General features: G+C 40.7%; 1 protein-coding gene and 1 pseudogene across 7 annotated transcripts in view; one reads left to right on the forward strand and one right to left on the reverse strand.

Annotated features, from left to right (window-relative positions):
- RAD51B (RAD51 paralog B) overlaps positions 1-20,056 on the forward strand; it is a 909,884-nt gene that overhangs the window by 582,238 nt on the left and 307,590 nt on the right. For all 7 annotated transcript variants that reach the window (XM_063697920.1, XM_055362180.2, XM_031001916.3 and 4 more), the window contains one exon: positions 5,996-6,099. In XM_063697920.1, coding sequence (XP_063553990.1) covers positions 5,996-6,099 — 104 coding nt within the window. The remainder of the gene's footprint in view (positions 1-5,995; positions 6,100-20,056) is intronic.
- LOC101136952 (peptidyl-prolyl cis-trans isomerase A-like) lies at positions 16,025-16,704 on the reverse strand (annotated as a pseudogene).

The following is a 20,056-nucleotide window of genomic DNA, read 5'->3' on the forward strand; positions in this document are numbered from 1 at the left end:
AATTTAAAAATTGCCTTTCATTATCATTAACTTTCAAGGCCTTGCTGTTATTACTTTTATGGTGGATTAATGTTTGTAAGCACTCCTAAAAATACAAATGGATATTTTTAAAGTCTATAGTAGACTACAGTCAAGCTTGCTCACTCAGGGTTTCCTTTGGAAACTTTTCTGTGGTCATCTGTACTCATGGCCCTTACTTAAGACTTGGGTTTACCTGTCCAGAAAACAACCATTCTTATTGTTTTAGCGATGCGGAGTGCTTTAAATAGTTGCTCCTGGCCCAAATGTGGCTCCAATCTCTGAAGACATCCTGTGTCTTCCTTTAGACCTGAGAAACTCCTACAGTTTATCACCAAAAAAAAAAAAAAAAAAAAAAAAAAAAAAAGTTTGAGTGCTTAACTAGCAACTCCTAATTATTCACATGTAGCTTTTTCTTGACAAACTTTAGAGCTTAGCCTCCCTTGATCCCATCACTTAGCAGGCATCTAAGCAACTAATTTCTAGAGTTTACTTGAAAAATGTAAACCTATTAATTTTAGCTAAGCAAGATAGAATTAAGGATGTAAATCTGCTGCCAAAACAAGGATACAATATGATTCAAAATTTAGTGGAAATAACTTTTTAATTAGTCATTTAGTCAGTATTATAAGCATCCTCTGTGTCTCAGACCTTGTGTTAAGTAACTCAGGCATGCTGACATACATCAGGCATGGGTTTGGCCTCTTTATAATATACAGTCATATGTCACTTAACAATGGAGATGGGTTCTGAGAAATGCATCATTAAGCAATTTTGACATTGTGTGAACATCATAGAATGTATTTACACAAACTGAGATGGTATAGCCTACTACAAACCAAGGCTGTATAGTATAGCCCATTGCTCCTAGTCTACAGACCCATTCAGCATGTTGCTGTACTGAATACTATAGGCAATTGGAACACAATAGTAAGTATTTGTGTATCTAAACACATCTAAACAGAAAAGGTACAATAAAAATGGTAAAAGGATTAAAAATGGTACACCTGTGTAGGGCACTTACTATGACTGGAGCTTATAGGACTGGAGTTGCTCTGGGTCCGTTGGCGAGTGCACCTACTGATGAATGAACATGAAGGCCTAGGACACTGCTGTACACTACTGTAGACTTCATAAACCCCGTATCCTTAGGCTACATTCATTGATAGAGACATTTTTCTTTCTTCAATAATAAATTAACCTTTGATTACTATCACTTTTTTACTTTATAAATGTTTTAATTTTTTAACTTTTTGATCTTGTAATAACATAACTGAAAATACAAACATTGCATAGCTGTTCAAAAACATTTTCTTTATATCCTTATTCTATAATCTTATTTCTGTTTTTTAGATTTTTTTACCTTTTTAAACTTTTTTGTTAAAAATTAAGACACACACACATTAGCCTAGGACTACACAGGAGCAATATCATCAATATCACTGTCTTCCACCCCCCCCCCCCCATCTTGTCTCACTGGAAAGTCTTCAGGGGCAATAACACGCATGAAGCTGTCATCTCCTATGATAACGATGCCTTCTTCTGCAATACCTCCTGAAGGATCTACCTGAGGCTGTTTTACAGTTAACTTCTTAAAATAAGTAGAATATACTCTAAAATCATGATTAAAAAAAGTATAGTAAATACATAGTACATAAAAGTATAGTAAATACATTAAAAGTATAGTAAATACATAAACTACATAAAAGTATATATAGTAAACACATCAGTATAGATATGATAAAAAGTATAGTAAATACATAAAAGTGTAGTAACTACATAACTGGTTTTTGTATTTACTAAACTGGTTATTATAAGTAGAATAGACTCTAAAATATTGATTAAAAGTATAGTAAATACATATAATAAGATCAAGTATTATGTACTATACATAATTGTATGTGCTATACTTTTATACAGCTGAGATTATAGTAGGTTTATTTACCCTGCAACACCACAAGCATGTGAGTATGCATTGTGCTATGATGTTACCACTGCTGTGACATCACTAGGTGATAGGAATTTATTAGCTGCTTGATAATGTTATGGGGCCACTGTCATATTTGCAGTCTGTCATTTGCTGAAACATCATTATGCAGAGCATGACTCTGTGTTAAAGGTGATAAGAAAAGCACACAAATAATATACCACAGGTAGAAAATGATTGTAATATGAGACAGTAAAATAAAGTATTATAGAAGTTTACAGGAGGAAGACATTATTTCTGTGAAGATTAGAGAAATTGGCACATAGGAAGTAGCATTGAAGGCAGAGTAGATTTGGGACATGTGAACATAGGGGAGTTCCAGATGAGGGAGGGACATGGGAAATAAGTGATTAAGTAGGAACACAGTTGTGGGAAATGGAGCAGGGGGAAGAAGTCTGGAAGGGCAGGTGGGCGCAGGGTAGAAAGTCCTTGAATGCCAGTGTTAGGAACTTAGAATTCTCTGAAGGCACTTGGGAGCCACTGAAAGGTTTTGAGCCTGCTGGTTGTAAATGGGAGGGTGGTGTGCTTAGGCGTGTGCTTGGAGGAGGTTAATCAGGTAGTAAAACAGAGGATGGCTTTAGTAGGGAGAAAGTGACAGCAGCACAGACAACAGGCAACTAAAGCAGTCACACCAGGTGAAAGCTAATGTGGGTCTAAGGTTGATTTAGGAGGAATGGAGAGTTAGGAATGGATCTAAGGGTGAGGTAGGAGAAATGAATGGATGGATATAGGTAGGATTTTACAGTTAAATCAGTAAGACCTCTCAATTTATTGCAAGTGAGAAACATGAGAGAAGGAAACATTTTGAAAATGGAGCTGAGGTTTTAAACCAGATTAACTGGAGGGTCAAAGGAAGGAACAGAGATGGAGGAGTAGATTTATATGGGAAAATATGAGCTTGCTTTGATGATACTGAATTTGCAGTGCTAAAATTTATGATGTAGGCTTGCAGTTCTTGTGGTTAAAAGTCGAAGACAAGTGTTGAGACAAGCCAAAGGTTGCGACAAAGGCGTAGAAACCATCCACCTTGTCAAATGGGCTCTCATCCTTTTCAAAGTGGAGCCATGCCATGTAGAGCAGACACTGCAAGCTTGATGGGAATGAGGCATATCTGGCTCAAAAGCATGTTTATTTGTGTGTTTTTAAAAGTGTAAATATTGAACCAACATTTTAAAATCAGGAAATTATACTTAAAGCATTGATTTCTGGCTTCCGTTTTAAAAATCAAAATTGCGCTTTAAAGTTAGCGCAATTAAAAAATCATATCACTATGATTTTTAAAAATCAAAAGATGTGATTATAAAAGTTTTTTACAATTTTAAAATAAATAAATAAGATGTGACTAACTATGAACTCACATTGCCACATGACAACAACAGCTAGAGCTGAACAGAGACTGCCCCCTTGAGATCCTGGATGAATTCTCGAACTCACCACAGTACTCACCACTTCCCCTCATCTCCTAAGGCTTTAATTGAAAGTCAGTTACTAAATCTATAGAGAAAAAAAAATAGGTTAATGGTTGCCAAGAGCTGGAGGTGGGCAGGGAATGGGGTGTTGGGGACTGATGGCCAGTGGGTGTGGGATTTCTTTTTAGGGGTTTGAAATGTTCTAAAGTTAATTGTGGTGATGGCTGAACATCTCTGTGAGTATAGAAAAAGCTGCTGAACTGTACACTTGAAATTGGAGGAGGTATGATAGCAAATTATCTCAATAGAGCTGTTTTTCTAAAATGCAAATATAGTTGCTATTGCCCTTGCAGTGTTGATTTTCTTATAGTAGAAAATATTTTTCTATAAGTCTATTTCTATCAAAAAGGGGAAAATGAAAAGTTAGACTGAGAGGGTTGTGAATTTCAAGAAAAATGGTAAAGACTATATCTCTTAGTGGGGGTAAAGAAGTTCAACATGTTAATATGCAAGCACCTGGCCTCTTTACTAATGTACATTATTTTCCTGGATACTGAAAGCATCTGGTATTAGACAAGAAAAAATGTGGTCATGCCCCACTCCCTAAGGTCCACCCACAACTAAGAAGAAAGAGAAAACAAAGGCAGAAAAAGGAAAGGAATAATCAACATGGTAAAAGGAGAAGCAGAAGAGGCCAGTAGATTGGATGCCAAGGAAGGGGGAAGCTTTATCAACTGCTGACAAGAGGTCAAGGAGGATGAGGCCAGGGAAGTCAGGAGGTCATGGGAGACCATCCAGTGAGGGGGCTGAGAGAGGTGAAGCCAGAGAGAGATGCAGAGGCAGCTGACAAAGTGCTCAGAGTGCATTGTTTAGGAGATAGTATTTAATCTCAGGCATGAAGGACTACTGAAGGCGTTTTAAGTAGGGGAATGATGTGATCAGATTGGAACAATCTAGATTATTTGTTTTCACATTAATTTGTGCATATTTTGAATTGTGTGCATGATGAACTGAGGTTACCCCAAATTTTATTCTTTCTTACACTAAATTCTCTTTCAATCTGATATCCCCAGGCTTGTTGAGACCTTGGTTATTGATTTCCATCTCATTCATTCCTGTTCCTGCTTGAACCAGGAAATATATATATATGGTTGGTGTTATCTGACCCAGGGGTTCCCAACTTCAGCACTGCTGTATTTTGGGCTGGATAATTCTTTGTTGTAGGATGCTGTCCTATGCATTATAAAATGGTTAGCAGCATCACCAGCCTCTACCCTCTAGATGCCAGTAACACTGCGAGTTAGACATTGCCAATAAAATCACCCTCCAGCCAAGAACCACTGAACTACATTTGTCTGTTGCAGCATTTGGGCCCAGGTGCTTAAGGCCATGTGCAGTTAGTAGACCACCCTGAAAGGTGTCTGCCCTGGAAAAAAAAAGACCAATTCCTACTCCACACTGAGGCGTACAAATCAGATGATGTAGTAAGGGGACAACGGATGACACACTCAAGGCCTCATTTTGTTTTAGCTAATTCAGTGGACTTCAACGTCTATGTAGTCTCCTCGTAGAAAAAAGATCGTATCTGGAGGCAACAAGGCACACTAAATGTCCAACTGTGCCCTCCTAAGGTTAGGATTCCTGTCATGGCCCAGGGCCAAAGTTGGTTCAGCGGAGGCCTTGGGCACAGGGCACAGGGGTTCAGAGGAGGCCTTGGGCACAGGGCACAGGGGTTCAGAGGAGGCCTCGGGCACAGGGCACAGGGGTTCAGAGGAGGCCTTGGGATGTGCTGGACATGATAGTGGGAGCTGGCTTCTATGCAGCAGGACTTGTTGGCTTGCCTTCAAGGGGGAAGGAGCAGGTAGGGAACAGAAAGGGTTTTCTCTTGGTGATGTCAAGAAGGGTCAGTAAAGCTTTGGAGATGTAAGATGCAATTTGGAGGAGGCTAGGAACTCAGATAAAGTTTACTTCAGACCCTCTTCCTTATAGGAAAGTCTTAGAAGGTAAAGGAATGTTTCTCTTGGAATAGGGATGTCTAAAACAGCTTACCTATGAAATGTTGAGATCTTCTAGATTCCTTTTTTTGCGTTGTGTATACGGGGTGGGTGGGAGGACCAGGGAATTTTACATGTATATGCCACCATTTCTATATTGATAGGGAAAATTGAGTTAAGACTCTTGTCAAGCTAAAAATGTCTAACAACTCTATTAAACTAAGACTATTTCATAACTGGTTCTTATTCTGTGGAGTAGCATTATGCCTTGGATATTGAATGGCTAGATTTACTAGTAGCAATGGCTCTGAGCTATCTTGCAATGCAACGTCTTTTTGATATATAACTCTGTTATTATTTGGCCCAGTGGTGGTCACTTTCACCAAGGCTGAAGGAAACCCCTGCTGGTTTTTAGTCTCATATTCCTTAACCCCTCTCCTACTTCACTGATTCCTCAAGTTCTGTGGTAATGAACTGAGCCTCCAAGTACTCTCTGGACTATTGGCAATGAGTAATGTCTGGACTTCATGTGAAATGCCATCTCAAGAAAGGGCATCTGAAAGCATGCTTTTACCATTTCATTTCAGGCACTTCTGGATCCAGCTGTGTGATAGCCGCACTAGGAAATACCTGGAGTCACAGTGTGAATACCCGGCTGATCCTCCAGTACCTTGATTCAGAGAGAAGACAGGTGGGTGCTTTGACAGTATTCTCTGACTATGAAGGTCAGGGAATGAGATATACCAAGCAATCTGAGCGTCTTCTGAAAATGCTGGCCGCGTTGTCTGTCCTGAGCCAGCACCAGCTAGTAGGGCATAAAGAAACCAGCATTTCTGCTTGTCCCAACAGCAGTTATAATAAAGTGGGGAGACAAGTCACACACAGGAAAAAAACATAAGAATTGATCCCACAGAGTCAGCATTTCTCTGATATTTGTAAGTGACCAAGGACCACACCTCTAAGGGTATCCAATTCTCTATCTCTAAATGATCATTTCACTTAGATTATATTTGTTGAGGACTAATTTGTATACGAATTAAATAATGATGATGCTTTTTCTTGAAGTATGTGTACTTTGAAAATCTTAGGCCAGCAGATGCTGCCAAGTGAATAAATTATTCCCCAGATACTAGGTACTTTTACATTAACGCATACACCTGTAGTGTAGAGTACTGAATGATGCTAGAAAGACCTCCAAATGGTTGGTCACTTTCTCAGAGTTCCCTATTTGTGGTTTCTATCCTGGCCAAAATTGAAAATCCTTCCCTTACATCCAGAAAGTTTACTTTCTACCTCCTTTTAAGTCTTCTGTCTTCATTCTTCATTCCAAAGAAAAGGACACCACTGTCTGACCTCTTTGGTAAAGCTTTGGTAAAATGTTTCATAGTAAAAAAATTCTTTTTCCTAATGACTAACCTCAACTTTATCCTGCTGTGTGACCAGATTCAATCTAGTTTCTCCTAAAAGCAGGAGGAAGAAGAAGACGGGTGATTATTTTGATTTTTTGGATAGGACAGAATTCAGAAGCCAGATTTGCCCACCTTGCTAAATATATATCAAATCCAGGCTATTCAGATACAGAGGCATGAAATGTCACACTGGTGATCCTTTCTGGAGAAAATGGCAGAAAAGCTGTTGTTGCCTTTACCTGCATTAGGTAAACTGGCTCTTTTTCAAGGAAGCAGGAATCATCAAAAACAGGCATGAGCTATTGCCTGTTCTAGACATAATTTTCCAAACCAGAGAATTCTTCTTGGTTTGCTTTGGACTATGTAAATAATATTCCAGCTTGGTGATCAAGTCAGCCATGTCCTGAGAAGATAGAGCTGCTTGTTTCTATTCAGGGAAACATTCTTGAGTTTTCAGGCCCTGGACTACTCATTACCTCAATGGCACCTTTTCCCTGAAGAGTCTGGTATCCTAGGTTCTGAAGCTGTTATTTCTCTTTTTAGTGGAACACATTCCAAAATATTCCTGGAGAATCTAATGACCTTTGGTAGTAAATCATGTTAAATAGCTGTTTTGCAGCTTTCAGGGATATCATTAAGGATTGTCGAACACACCTATGTAAACTTTATCAGAGGAAGCAAAATTCCTTGTGAATCAATGTTGAGTCATTTGTTCTCATGGATCCTTGATCCCACTCCTTGAAAACTTATAGTTTATCTCTGTTTCAGGTTTTAGATTTTAGAAGCCATTCTTACTGTTACACACGGAATTTATGATTTCATCTATTATATATGGTATCATGGGTTCAAGGCTCCCAAATCCTAGTTTTACTAATTCCAGTTAGAATTTATAAGTGAATAAAGAAATTAGAGCCGTATTTTTATTTTTCTTTTGTTTTAATGAATTAACCAGTCAGTGTCAACAGGAAGTAGCTGGTAGGACAAATGCTATTTTTTATGTCTCTTTGGAGGATGTTGGTGGCTCTTGGCTTTTGGCTGATAAGGTCAAATGCAGGCCAGTGGTCATAAGGAGAACCAGGAGCAAAGTGTAGATGGATCAGTGACAGTTCATCAACTCCCATCCCATTAGATGGGTCAGTCATGTTATCTTAATTTACGAAAGACAACTTGTTACTATCATTACTAATCAATAAGAAGCAGACTTAAATGCCTTGGAATCATGTTTTCAAACAATAATTAGAAATTAATGTAAAATATGGCCAGTGTTAAAATGGCCAACCCAGGTAAAGAACATACATTTAATTAATCTATAGAAATAGGCATATCTTTGGGGACCAGTTGTTAAATTTGTGACCTAGTAACTAGAATAAAGTTTGATATAGAAAAAACATGTCTCTGTCTAGTGACCTTATCTTGCCTTAGCAGAGGGTGTGCTTAGTGATTCCCTGAGTCTTTCCTGTGGTCTTATTTTATGAAAAACCATAGAAGCCATATGAAGCGAAGGCTTTTCTGGGATATGTGCATAAAACAGTACTTTAAAGCTAACCTTTAAGGTAATTGCACCAAGTAGTACTTTCTTACAATACCATTTAGTAGCAGAACGTGCCTGGATAATTCTAGGGTAGTAAGACCTCTGGGACACCAACCACTTAGAGAAGATAACAGGTATAGTTTTTTGTTTTTTAGGGTTTTTTTTCAATGCCCAAGCAGAGGCCACTACACCCAGGGATCAAGGTTATGGGATGAGGATTATATTTTATCCCGTTTCTATGACATTGAGCTCTACACCAGGGCTCTTGAATGTGAGGCTTAGTTTCAGATCACAGGCCTGGAAGGGGGTCAGGTCAAGCTGAGCAGACCTTCAAGCCGATTAACCCAAGAGCTGAATTGTGTTGTCTGAGGGAAGGAGTCCTCCCTGGCTGATTATTTTCTTTACACCCTGGAAACTTTGCAAAATTTTATAACCAAGAAAGAAATCTTCTTATCAGGGCCACAAGCCAAGTTAATTTTCTTGCTTATTCTGCTTCAGTGTTTGCAAAAACTCTCTTAAGAAGCTGGAAAACATTTTCTTTTGGACTAATTTAGCTTTTTTTCCATTTGACTTTTATTTACTCTTTTCCTACTCTGCTTCAATCCTGCCCCACCCTTTTTGCAACATTTTTATTCTTACCAAAGACATGTTCTTAGAGTAGAATTAAAACGGCCTCTCCTACTTGTTGTAGTTGTTGTTGTTTTAAACCATCGAAAATATGTTTTGGTCTACCCCGTGCATGGTATGGGAATATAAAGAAGTAGAAGACTAGTTCCTGCCCTCGAGGTCCAAACAAACTAATACTGAGGTACTGTTACAAGGCAGTGTTTGATTTGTTGTCTAATGAGTGGTTAAAACAGTAACTGCTTTGAATCTGAAGGAAGGTAACATCATCAGAGGCATATTAAGTCTTTTCAGGAAAAGGTGAGACTTGAGTATTACCTTAAAATCAGTGATTCTCGGCAGGACGCAGTGGCTCATGCCTGTAATCCCAGCACTTTTGGGAGGCCAAGGTGGGTGAATCGCCTCAGGTCAGGAGTTCGAGACCAGCCTGACCAACATGGTAAAACCCCATCTCTACTAAAAATACAAAAAAAAAAAAAAAAAAAATAGCCAGGCGTGGTGGCGCATACCTGTAGTCCCAGCTACCCAGGAGGCTGAGGTAGGAGAATCACTTGAACCCAGAAGGCAAAGGTTACAGTGAGTAGAGATTGTGCCACTGCACTCAAGCCTGGGTGACAGAGCAAGACTCTGTCTCAAAAAAAAAAAAAAAAAAAAAAAAATCAGTGGTTCTCAAACCTGGCTGCACTTAAGGCTCATCACAGGAGCATTTATACCAATGCCAATGCCCCACCCTGACCAGTTAAATCAAAATCTCTGCCAGTAGAGCTGAGCATCAGTGTTTATTTTATTTGTAAAGCTCCCCCATGTGATTCTAATGTGCAGCCAAGGTTGGGAACCTCTGCCTTAAATAATAGAAAAGATTCAGGTAGTCAGAAAGGGGAGGTGCTGGGGTAGGGTGAGCTGCAGCTGAAGAACAGGAGGATAGGCTGCATCGTCAGAGGGCACAGGCTGGGTTTTGCCTTGTAACAAGAGTAGAGGGTTTGGGCACTCATTCATTTGACAAACCTTTATTTAATCACCTCTTCTCTGCTAGTCACTGTGTAACTAGTTGCGCTGGAGATTCAAAAAAACAAAAACAGGTAAGAGATGGTTGATACCCTCTGGTTGTTCACAGTCTACTTGAGGAAACAGATAAGCATGTAAACTGGACTTGCAGTAAGAGCACAGTGAATGAAGTAAGTCTAGAGGAGATGGGGGGTCCTGCCACTAAGGAAGGTTCTCTAGCAGTGAATGAGGCAGAGCATGCAGAGAGGAGTGGCCGAGGCCTTCACTTGGGAAACTCTTGCCATTACAAAGTGCCTTCTAGCGAGGGCTGGAAAAGCTAGAGTAAGGCTGGTTATACTTGAAAGAAGGAAGAAAAACTCGATAAAAACATCCACATTTATACAGTTTCTCCTCAAATCCTCATGAAGTCTGGTCTTACAAACTACAAATGGGATTATATAAATTTTCAAGTGCCCTAGAAAGAGTAATGAAGTAAATGAATCCTGACTAAGCCTCACACCCCCTTGATGAAATAAATATTATGACTCTCTTATTTCAACAAATTGGAAAGAGGTCTTTTTTTCATATAGGAGGTTTATTTAAATGAACTTTCTAATAATATTTTCATTTCTATTTAGGAGGCACCCTGAAATTAGGGGATGCTTGAGGGGCGAGCCTGAAGTACCTAGTAAATTGTTGACAGAACCAATATCACTCAAGCTGCTGATCCACACTTGAATCTGTAGGCTTTTCTCAAAGTCCTAGTTTTGCATCTTAGAAGTATTGCATCTTGGAAGTATTTCTTTGCATCTTGGAAATATTCAGTGTTTCCTTTCTGGTGATAGGATTCTCAGTGTCCATTTTATGTTTTCAAAGACTCAAATATCATCACTGTGAAGACTTCCCTGACACCAGCTGTGATCCGTCCCTCTTCCCACTGGCCCACACTTGCACCTGGCCCTTGTCTCTATTCTTAGACTTCTGAGCCCTGAATTATGAGCCCCCTGAGGTCTATAACTGAATTTATCTGCATACCCTCAAATGTAAGGGCAGTACTTGACACTTACACAGTAGATACATTTATTTTGAAAGAGAGAGAGAAAGCAAGAAAAAGAAATGCACTCCCTGTAGCTACTCGTGAACCCAGTCTGAAGGACGGACTGCTTATTTAGAATCATTCTTCCGCATAGAAATTGAGTTTTACAATTTAACCGTTCCTTTAAAATGTTAGTAATTGTCGGTTTAAAATGTTAGCATCAAACCTTGACATTATAAGCAGATACCTAAATAGAAATACTGTAAGAATACTGAAGATAGGAATACTTTTTGCAGAACCAGCCTGCTGGAGTCTATGGGAGGATGGGAGTCAGGCTTCCCCTGGAATCTTATGGGATAGCCTTTGTGTAAGCAAGCCAGAACCCTAAACACAGACCCAGGCTGAGGGAGAGAAGGGTTCTGCAGCTGCTTTCAGGGACCAGATAGCATGAGGAGGGTAGGAAATCTTTGTTGCTATCTTCTACAAGTCTTAACTTCTCCTCTCTGTGGTTGGACAGGCTTAATGAAAGACTGAATAACTAAAGAAAAGTTGATAAATTTTTTTCCCAGATAAGCTAAAGGGCAGATGTGGGGCAGCATGTCAGGCTTATATTCATATTCACCCAAAGAAAGATATTGAGGATGATGTTTTACCTGACATAAGTCATAGTTGTATATCTCCCTACTCCTAGATTCCTCCAAAGAAGGATTCAGGCTTAGTTGCCCTAACTCAAAAGGAACCTCTCTCCCTTGGTGGCATGGTTCCAGGTCGCTGTACTTGTTCTCTTGTTTTCTACTCCAGCTCACCTGCTGTTTTTCGGCAAGGAGGATTATGTGAGTATGTGTGTGTGTGACTAGATCCCGCCAGAGGAGAAGTTCGGCTGTGCTGCAGGGGTGGATGAAAACTCTTTTTAAGCATAAATACCTATAGAAATAGCAAAGGGAACATAAAATCCAGTCAAGTACATTATCTTGGGTATAAATATCTCCTCCCTTTCCAGAGCTGCTCAAGTGTGAAATCCAAGCCCCTGCCCACACTCTTCCAACAGAAGTGCTCTAACAGGTATTAAGTGGATTGGGGAAATAAATAAAAGGGGAACCCAGAATGGTGGCGTTAAAAGAATCCCTTTTTTCAGGCAATGTATTGGCACTAGGCACTAGGCAAATGTATTAAAATCTGAGGAAATCCTATGGAAAGTGTGTGGTCCCAGTGAATGAATACAATGAGCTGCTACTCACAGTGCAGGGACTGAGAAAGGGCAACACAGACACCCAGGTGGTCATCTCCCATTTCCATCTCCACATTTGAGATAAGAATACCTGTATCTTTCCTGCCACCCACAAACAAACAAGCAAACCATGGGACTCCCTTTGAAAAAAGTCAATATATCCAAGAAATCACTATTTCTGAATGAGCTCAAGTAGAGAGAACTTTCTCTTAAGAGGGTTCCATTGGAAATTGCCAGCTGAAAATGCACAGGTACAATGACTCCCACGCTGGAGATGAAGGGTCCCCTTTCCCATGCTTTGACCACGATAGACCGTGTACCTTTGCTGAGGTGGAGAGTCAGTCTTTCCTAGGAGATTTTGAGCCAAATAAAATAAAAACAAAACACGGGTGAGAGAACCACCATGATGTTTTAAACATCATTTTTTATCGAATATAGTTACAAAATTAACCGTTACCACCATTTCAAAAAGGTAAAGGCACTTTAACACCAAAAAGTAGAAAGGACATATCTAGAAGGAAGAATACATGTATTGATATATTTAAACTGAAAACATTTCTTTTTATGGCAGACTTAGCACATGTCCTTACTTCTCTCTTTGAGGCGCATGAGCTCCGACCATCACAGGACAAATGACTGGTCCTCTTACAGAGCATGTAGGTGGTTTACCCTTTAATGAGCCACTCATTTCACTAGCATTTTATCACCTCTGTTGTTCTCCTCCAGCTCTGACTTATTTTATTTTTATATGCTGTTTGTCTGGTACCAATTCCCCTTGTGCAGTGACCCTGCCTGCTCTAACTTGCTAAGTAAACTAGGCCAAATACCTGGGCAAGAGATTTCTAGAGAAATCTGAGCAGTTGCAGGAAGTAGAAGAGACACAGGGCTTTGGAACCAAATTGAGGACCCTGTTGTCTGGCTTGGGAAGAAAAATATTTTCAGTTGGGAACCAACATCGGAAACAGCTATGAGATCTCTTGGACAAGGTGCTGCCCTGAAAGTCAAGGACCTTGAAATTTATTTGGCTCATTTGAGAATGAAGATTGGACAGGATGTTGTATTTTAGCCTTAGCTGGTTAGCTGTGAGTGAGAAGAAAATGGGCAACCTCATTGGCTAGGGAAAGTAAAAAGGAAAGAAGGGTTCAATACCTGCCTAAACTATGAACTGATTTACAAATGAATCAGCACTTTCACTAGAACAAAAAGCATTTAGAATATGACAGTGCCCATCTGAGATACAGTCTAGAGATCATCTTCTCCAGTGAGTCTCAAGTACAGTAAATTTTAAAATCCCAGGTGTTTGTGAACAATGAAGATCCCAGGCCCCATCCCCAGTGCTGGATTCAGGCAGGGCAATGCCAAGCCTAGGATCTGCGGTTTTTAGCAAGCACTTTGGGTGATTCTTACATGGGTGTTCTTCAGTCTTATACTCCATTCTAGCCCCTTTGTTTTACAGATGGCGGTAAGCAATTGATATTAACCAATTTATTCAGGGTCACACAACTAGTAGGTAGCAGAAATGGAACAGAAATTCAATTCTTTCAATTCCGAATGTGTTGCTATATTCACTTTACTCTGGTGACTTTTAGTAGATAGATTCTAGGCAAAAAAGTCCCCAAACCCAATCAAATTATTGGGTTTGCAGGTGATATATTTATATCTCTCATGACTTTCAGTGGTTTATAAAGAGATCCTAAAGAACTGTGCAGGAAAAAAAAAAAAATTTAAGCACCATCTCACCCCACATTGCAATCAATTACAAGATAAAAGTCATCTTTTAAATTCTTGAACCCAAATCTGAATATGTGGCTTTTTCCAAGTTAAACTTCACAGTGAGCATGAACTCCCCAGTCAAGTGACTTTCCTTATAGAAAACATCCTGCCGCAGGGCTGGCTATGCTACCGCTCTCCTACAGACAGCCATTTGTGCTCATGGACATCTCCCTTAAATCCTGGCTTCCTAGTCCCCATCTTCATAGGCTAAAGGTGTGTAATGGGAGAACCAACTTTGTCTGATCTTGCGAGCATGGGAGAAGCTTTTTGGTTATCACATTTTTGAGTCAATCAATCTTTATTTTGAAAAAGCAGGGCAGGACAGAGGGAGGAAGAGAGGCTGAGGGCAGGCAGCAGCCTGTGTGGGAACCCATTTCCTGCCATCCTAGGGTCCCATAGTTGATAATGGACAACATCCTTGCTTGGTTCCTGTGCACCAGGTGATACTAATTTAAATTCCTCTTTATTTTCTAGTGATGGAAAGGAGTTAGCCTTTACTGAGTACCTATGAGTTTGCAGGGATCATTTTTGACCCTTTGTGTTTTATTTCCATCAATTCCTCCAATAACCCTTCAGCATAGATCTGATCATCACTATTTTTACAAATAGAAGAACTTAGCTGATAACATAAATAACTCGTATTCAGTGATAGCATCAATATTTGAAACCAAGTTTGTATAGTTCCAGACCCTCAGTTCTTTTTCCTGTACCATGTGCTCTGAGATGTAAGATGGTGGTTGTGTTACCGGAAAGGGATCTCAATCCAGACCCGAAGAGAGGGTTCTTGGACCTCGTGCAAGAAAGAATTTGGGGTGAGTCCATAAAGAGTCTACTTTATGCCAGAGTTCATAGAGTAAAGTGAAAGCAAGTTTATTAAGAAAGTAAAGGAATAAAGTATGGCTACTCCACGGCACAGCAACCCCAAGAGCTGCTGGCTTGCTATTTTTATGGGTTTTTTTTTATTATATGCTAAACAAGAGGTGGATTATTCATGAGTTTTCCTGTAAAGAGGTGGGCAATTCCCAGAACTGGGCGTTCCTCCCCTTTTTAGACCATATACGGTAACTTCCTGATGTTGTCATGCCATTTGTAAACTGTCACGATGTTGGTGGGAGTGTCTTTTAACATGCTAATGCATTATAATTAGCGTATAATGAGCAGTGAGGACACCAGAGATCATGTTCATCATCATCTTAGATTGGGGAGCTTTGGCCAACCTCTTTACTGCAACCTGCTTTATCAGCAATGTCTTTGTGACCTGTATCTTTTCTGACCTCCTATCTCATGCTGTGACTTGGAATGCCTAACCTCCTGAGAATACAGACCAATAGGTCTCAGCCTTATTTTTACAGCTTGTTTTCAAGACGGAGTCACTCTGGTTCAAATGCCTCTGACAGTTATCACTGTTTTAATTTAGGAATAAAATGAGGTGCTGGAAAAGGAGGCCTTGACTTGGTGATGATTCTGCTGGGTTGCAATGAATGGTCCTTATTATCTTCCTCTCTGACTTTCCTGAATGATGATTAGACCTAGAATGTCATTTGGTTTACCTGTAAAACTTAGTGAGTTATGTATTAGAATAGCACCTCCCACCCTGGGGCAGGAACATGAAAGCAAGGAGATGAGGAGCTTCTTGTTGCTTTTTTTCTCTTGCTCTAGGCATTATTTGACTTTGAAATACTCCTGGCATTTTCCTGTGATTCTGAAATGCCCCTTCCTCTGCTTGTGTGTGTGAGATTTGAAAGCTTATCACACATGTGGCTAAAGCAGGTCCAGCTTGGAGCATTCGTCTTCTGGCTGCTGTTGCTGGGGGAGTATCCCTGCTGTGAGATGCTATGCCGCCTGAGCCTGTGGCCTCTGCTTATCTTCTGGGGTAGCTGTGGCTATGAGGTGCACAGCATGGTACAATGCTAGTTTTCATTTCAAGTCCTTTCTTGATGTCACTGATGGGTGCAAAGAGTGGAGTGGGGGGACCTCAGGCCCTTCCAAATTCTTTCTTTTTTTTGTTGTTGTTTAGTTTTTGTTTCATAGTCATAAACTTAACTCTGCAATCCATCTAGGCATGGGAGGGAACAAGGAAAACATGGAACCCAAAGGGAACTGCAGCGAGAGCACAAAGATTCTAGGATACTGCGAGCAAATGGGGTGGAGGGGTGCTCTCCTGAGCTACAGAAGGAATGGTCTGGTGGTTAAGATAAAACACAAGTCAAACTTATTCGAGTTGTCCACAGTCAGCAATGGTGATCTTCTTGCTGGTCTTGCCATTCCTGGACCCAAAGCGCTCCATGCCTCCACAATGTTCATGCCTTCTTTCACTTTGCCAAAGAGCACATGCTTGCCGTCCATCCACTCAGTCTTGGCAGTGCAGATGAAAAACTGGGAACCATTTGTGTTGGGTCCAGCATTTGCCATGGACAAGATGCCAGGACCTGTACGCTTTAGGATGAAGTTCTCATCTTCAAATTTCTCCCTGTAGATGGACTTGCCACCAGTGCCATTATGGTGACTTCACAGTCACCACCCTGACACATAAACCCTGGAATAATTCTGTGAAAGCAGGAACCCTTATAACCAAATCCTTTCTCTCCAGCGCTCGGAGCACAAAAATTTTCTGCTGTCTTTCGGATCTTGTCTGCAAACAGCTCGAAAGAGACGTGGCCCAAGGGCTCGCTGTCGACGGCAAATTCAAAGAACACGGTGGGGTTGACCATGGCTAATAGTACACGGTTTTCCTCAGCGGCGGCGTCTGCAGAGCACCCAAATTCTTAATAGCTTATAAAATTAGGGGTAGAGGAGGCTGGACGCGGCGGCTCACGCCTGTAATCCCAGCACTTTGGGAGGCCGAGGCAGGTGGATCACAAGGTCAGGAGTTTGAGCCCAGCCTGGCCAAGGTGGTGAAACCCCGTCTCTACTAAAAATACAAAAATTAGCCAAGTATGGTGGCAGACACCTGTAATCCCAGCTACTTGGGAGGCTGAGGCAGGGAACTGCTTGAACCCGGGAGGTGGAAGTTGCAGTGAGCCAAGATCGCGCCACTGCACTCCAGCCTGGGTGACATGGCGAGACTCCATCTCAAAAAAAAAAAAAAAAAAAAAAAAAAAAAAATTAGGAGTAGAGGAATGGGAAGCAGACAAAAGGTTTACGTTGTGGAGGTTTGAGGAGAAATGAATCAAATAAGTCTCTAGCATTCTGTTTGAATTTATGTTAGTCTGATTATGTTACCATAACATTTTATGATATGCTACACATTATCTGATGGGTGATTAATTTTCAAATGTAGTACAAATCATTGAGCTTTCCTGATTTCTGCCGCTGTAAATAATTTGGAATTTTCAGTTACTGCAAAGTTGACGTAGTCACTCCTTCCTTCCCGTAACCTTCACCTTACCTTGTTGTCCCCTCCCTGCCCTCAAGCTTCCCTGGATTTTTAAATCAGCCAGTGGCTCCTGGCAACTGTCTTAGAATGCTTGAAGCCGAGGTTTTTTTTTCACTGAGGGTCTCTTTCTAGAAGTTTCTCTTCTTACCTTGGCAGAGCTTAAGAGTTCTTGCATCTCAGACAAAGACTGTGTGTGCTTGACTGTTGGACTTTCATTTTATTGTTACAAAGGGACCATGATTTTGAGAACGCCTTTGGAGAGCCCAGCTCCCATGGTTGTATCCCACTGCCCATTTTCTGAATCGTCAACTCAGAATTGGCAATGAAAGAGTGAACTGGGATTATGATCTGTGATTCTCTAACAGAATTCTCTGAGAGTCAAACTCCAGAAAGAGGCTCATCTTTACAAACCTTAAAGAATTAGAGCTAAGGCACCTGGTATGTCTGGGAGGGATTGAAAACAATCCCCCCAAAGCCCCAGTGGCCCTGGCTCTCTGGTTGCTATGCTGAGTTGATCATCCATTTATTGAGAGTCTACTTTGTGCCAGTTATTCTGCTAAGTGCTTTGTGGGCATTTTCTTTTTCAAGCCTCACGAAAACTCTGAGGTGGATATTACTAGATATACTTTACAATTGGAGCAAATTGAACGTTATGGAGTTTGAAAATTTTGCTTTAAATCACATGGTTCTAAGGGGCAAAGCCAGAACTTTCCTTTTCCTTTGCCTCTCCCTCCCCCATCACATACATACACTCCCTCTTTTATATCCCTAGGTTCTTAACCTTTATTCTACAATGAGTACCATGTTCATGTAAGATTATTCATGCATGTTACTTGGAATTAATTGCAGAACAATTTTTTTTCAACCCCTGTGGTGTGGTCACCTTCAATACTTATACTTGGTGGAATACTCCCTTCAAAGAGTGGAATGATCCATTGCTTCGAGAGAGCTTTTTCGATCTCTGTTAAGTAATGATTAGTTATTTCCTTATAACTGTGTGGCTCTGTGTGGCAACAGAACACTTTTGAGGAAGAATAAACTCTACAGGACATGGTCTTCTGAATCTCACCATTCAATCAGGGGAAGTTCTGGTTCTTCTTCTCTGTTCCAAGTACTAGCCTTTCCAGCCAGCGCCTTTTCTGTGCTCTGGGTTTGGCTTCAGTGTTCTGTCATTTATCGTCAAAGAAGAAAGAGAAGTCTCTGTGGCATCTTGCCCACAGTGGGGACGGACCTGTGCTCACCTCTCTCCTCCAGTAAGAACCTAAGGGCCCAGGAGGTATAGTGGTGCCTCCCATAGATACTTCCCTTCCCTCATGGATGATACAGAATGACATATAAATGATATCTATTTCTTCATTTTTTTCCTTGCAAAGTCACTTTTCCACTTAGTAATCCATTTCACGGTTTATCTTTAAATCCTTTCTCAGTTGTCTATTCTTCTCTGAAAGTATTATCCCAGCATCCTAATGAAGATTCCATCAATGTCTAGTAAAATGAGAAAACTCTCTAGCAGTACTATGTTTTGTTTTTGTTGTTGGTTTGTTTGTTTTGTTTTTACTGGTGCCTCTTTATAATAAAAAGATTTGGTGGCTCCAGCACGGCTTCTAACCCTTCAACAGCTGTGCCTATACCAAGCTGTTCTCTCTTATTTGTAACTATTTATGCAGTGTTCTCTCCAGATACACTGTTCCATACTGACCTGCATTGGAATGTTAGGCTCTTCTTTGTGACTGATCTCTATTTCCTACTTGTGACTCCATTCTGACACTACCTTTGCCTTTTTATACCATCCTCCCTACTTTTCTCATGTAGATTTGCTAAAAGATCCCCATGACTCCAAGATCCCTGTAACTGGCTCTGCTGAGTCTGTCAGCATTTGATCCCTTTGACCTGAGGAGGCCAGTCCTTCTCAGGAACCACCTGTAATCTCTTTTTTTCCTTAGAGACAGGGTCTTGCTGTGTCGCCCAGGCTGGAATACAGTGGCATGATCATAACTCACTGCAGCCTTGAACTCCTGAGCTCAAGCAATTCTTCCACCTTAGCCTCCCAAGTAGCTTGGACTACAGGCACATACCACCACACCTGGCTATTTTTGAAATTTTATGTAGAGATGGGGTCTTGCTGTGTTGCCCAGGCTGGGCTTGAATTCCTGGTTTCATGTAATCCTCCTGCCTCAGTCATCCAAAGGGCTGAGATTACAGGCATGAGCCACAGCACCTGGCCTATACCTATAATCTCAGTTTGAATAAAACAGTAGTCTCTAGGACCCCTCTGTGTAGGGGATCTTGTTACATGTTGTGGTTGTTCAAAGGCCAAGTATTTTCAAAGAAAACCCACTGAGATAAGTTGGATGAGTGACTGCCATAGCAGTCAATATGACACCTTTGTCACTTTTTTTCATATCCTAATAATCTAATATTTTTCCTCAAGGAAAGGTATATGCTGTGGTTTGAATGTGTCTCCAAAACAGCATACGTTAAGTAGTAGTTTACTTAATGGCCATTATAAACTATTAAAAGGTAGGACCTGTAAGAGGTGATCAGCCCATGAGGGCCCTGCCCTCATGAATGATTAATGCCATTATCAAGAGAAGTGGGTTTGTTATTGCAGGAGTAGGTTCTTTATAAGAAGACAAGTTCAGCCCCCATTTGTCTCTCTGTCACCCTCTCTTTGCCCTTCCACCATG

Source organism: Gorilla gorilla, chromosome 15, assembly GCF_029281585.2.
Source record: "Gorilla gorilla gorilla isolate KB3781 chromosome 15, NHGRI_mGorGor1-v2.1_pri, whole genome shotgun sequence".
Classification (NCBI taxonomy): Eukaryota; Metazoa; Chordata; class Mammalia; order Primates; family Hominidae; genus Gorilla; species Gorilla gorilla.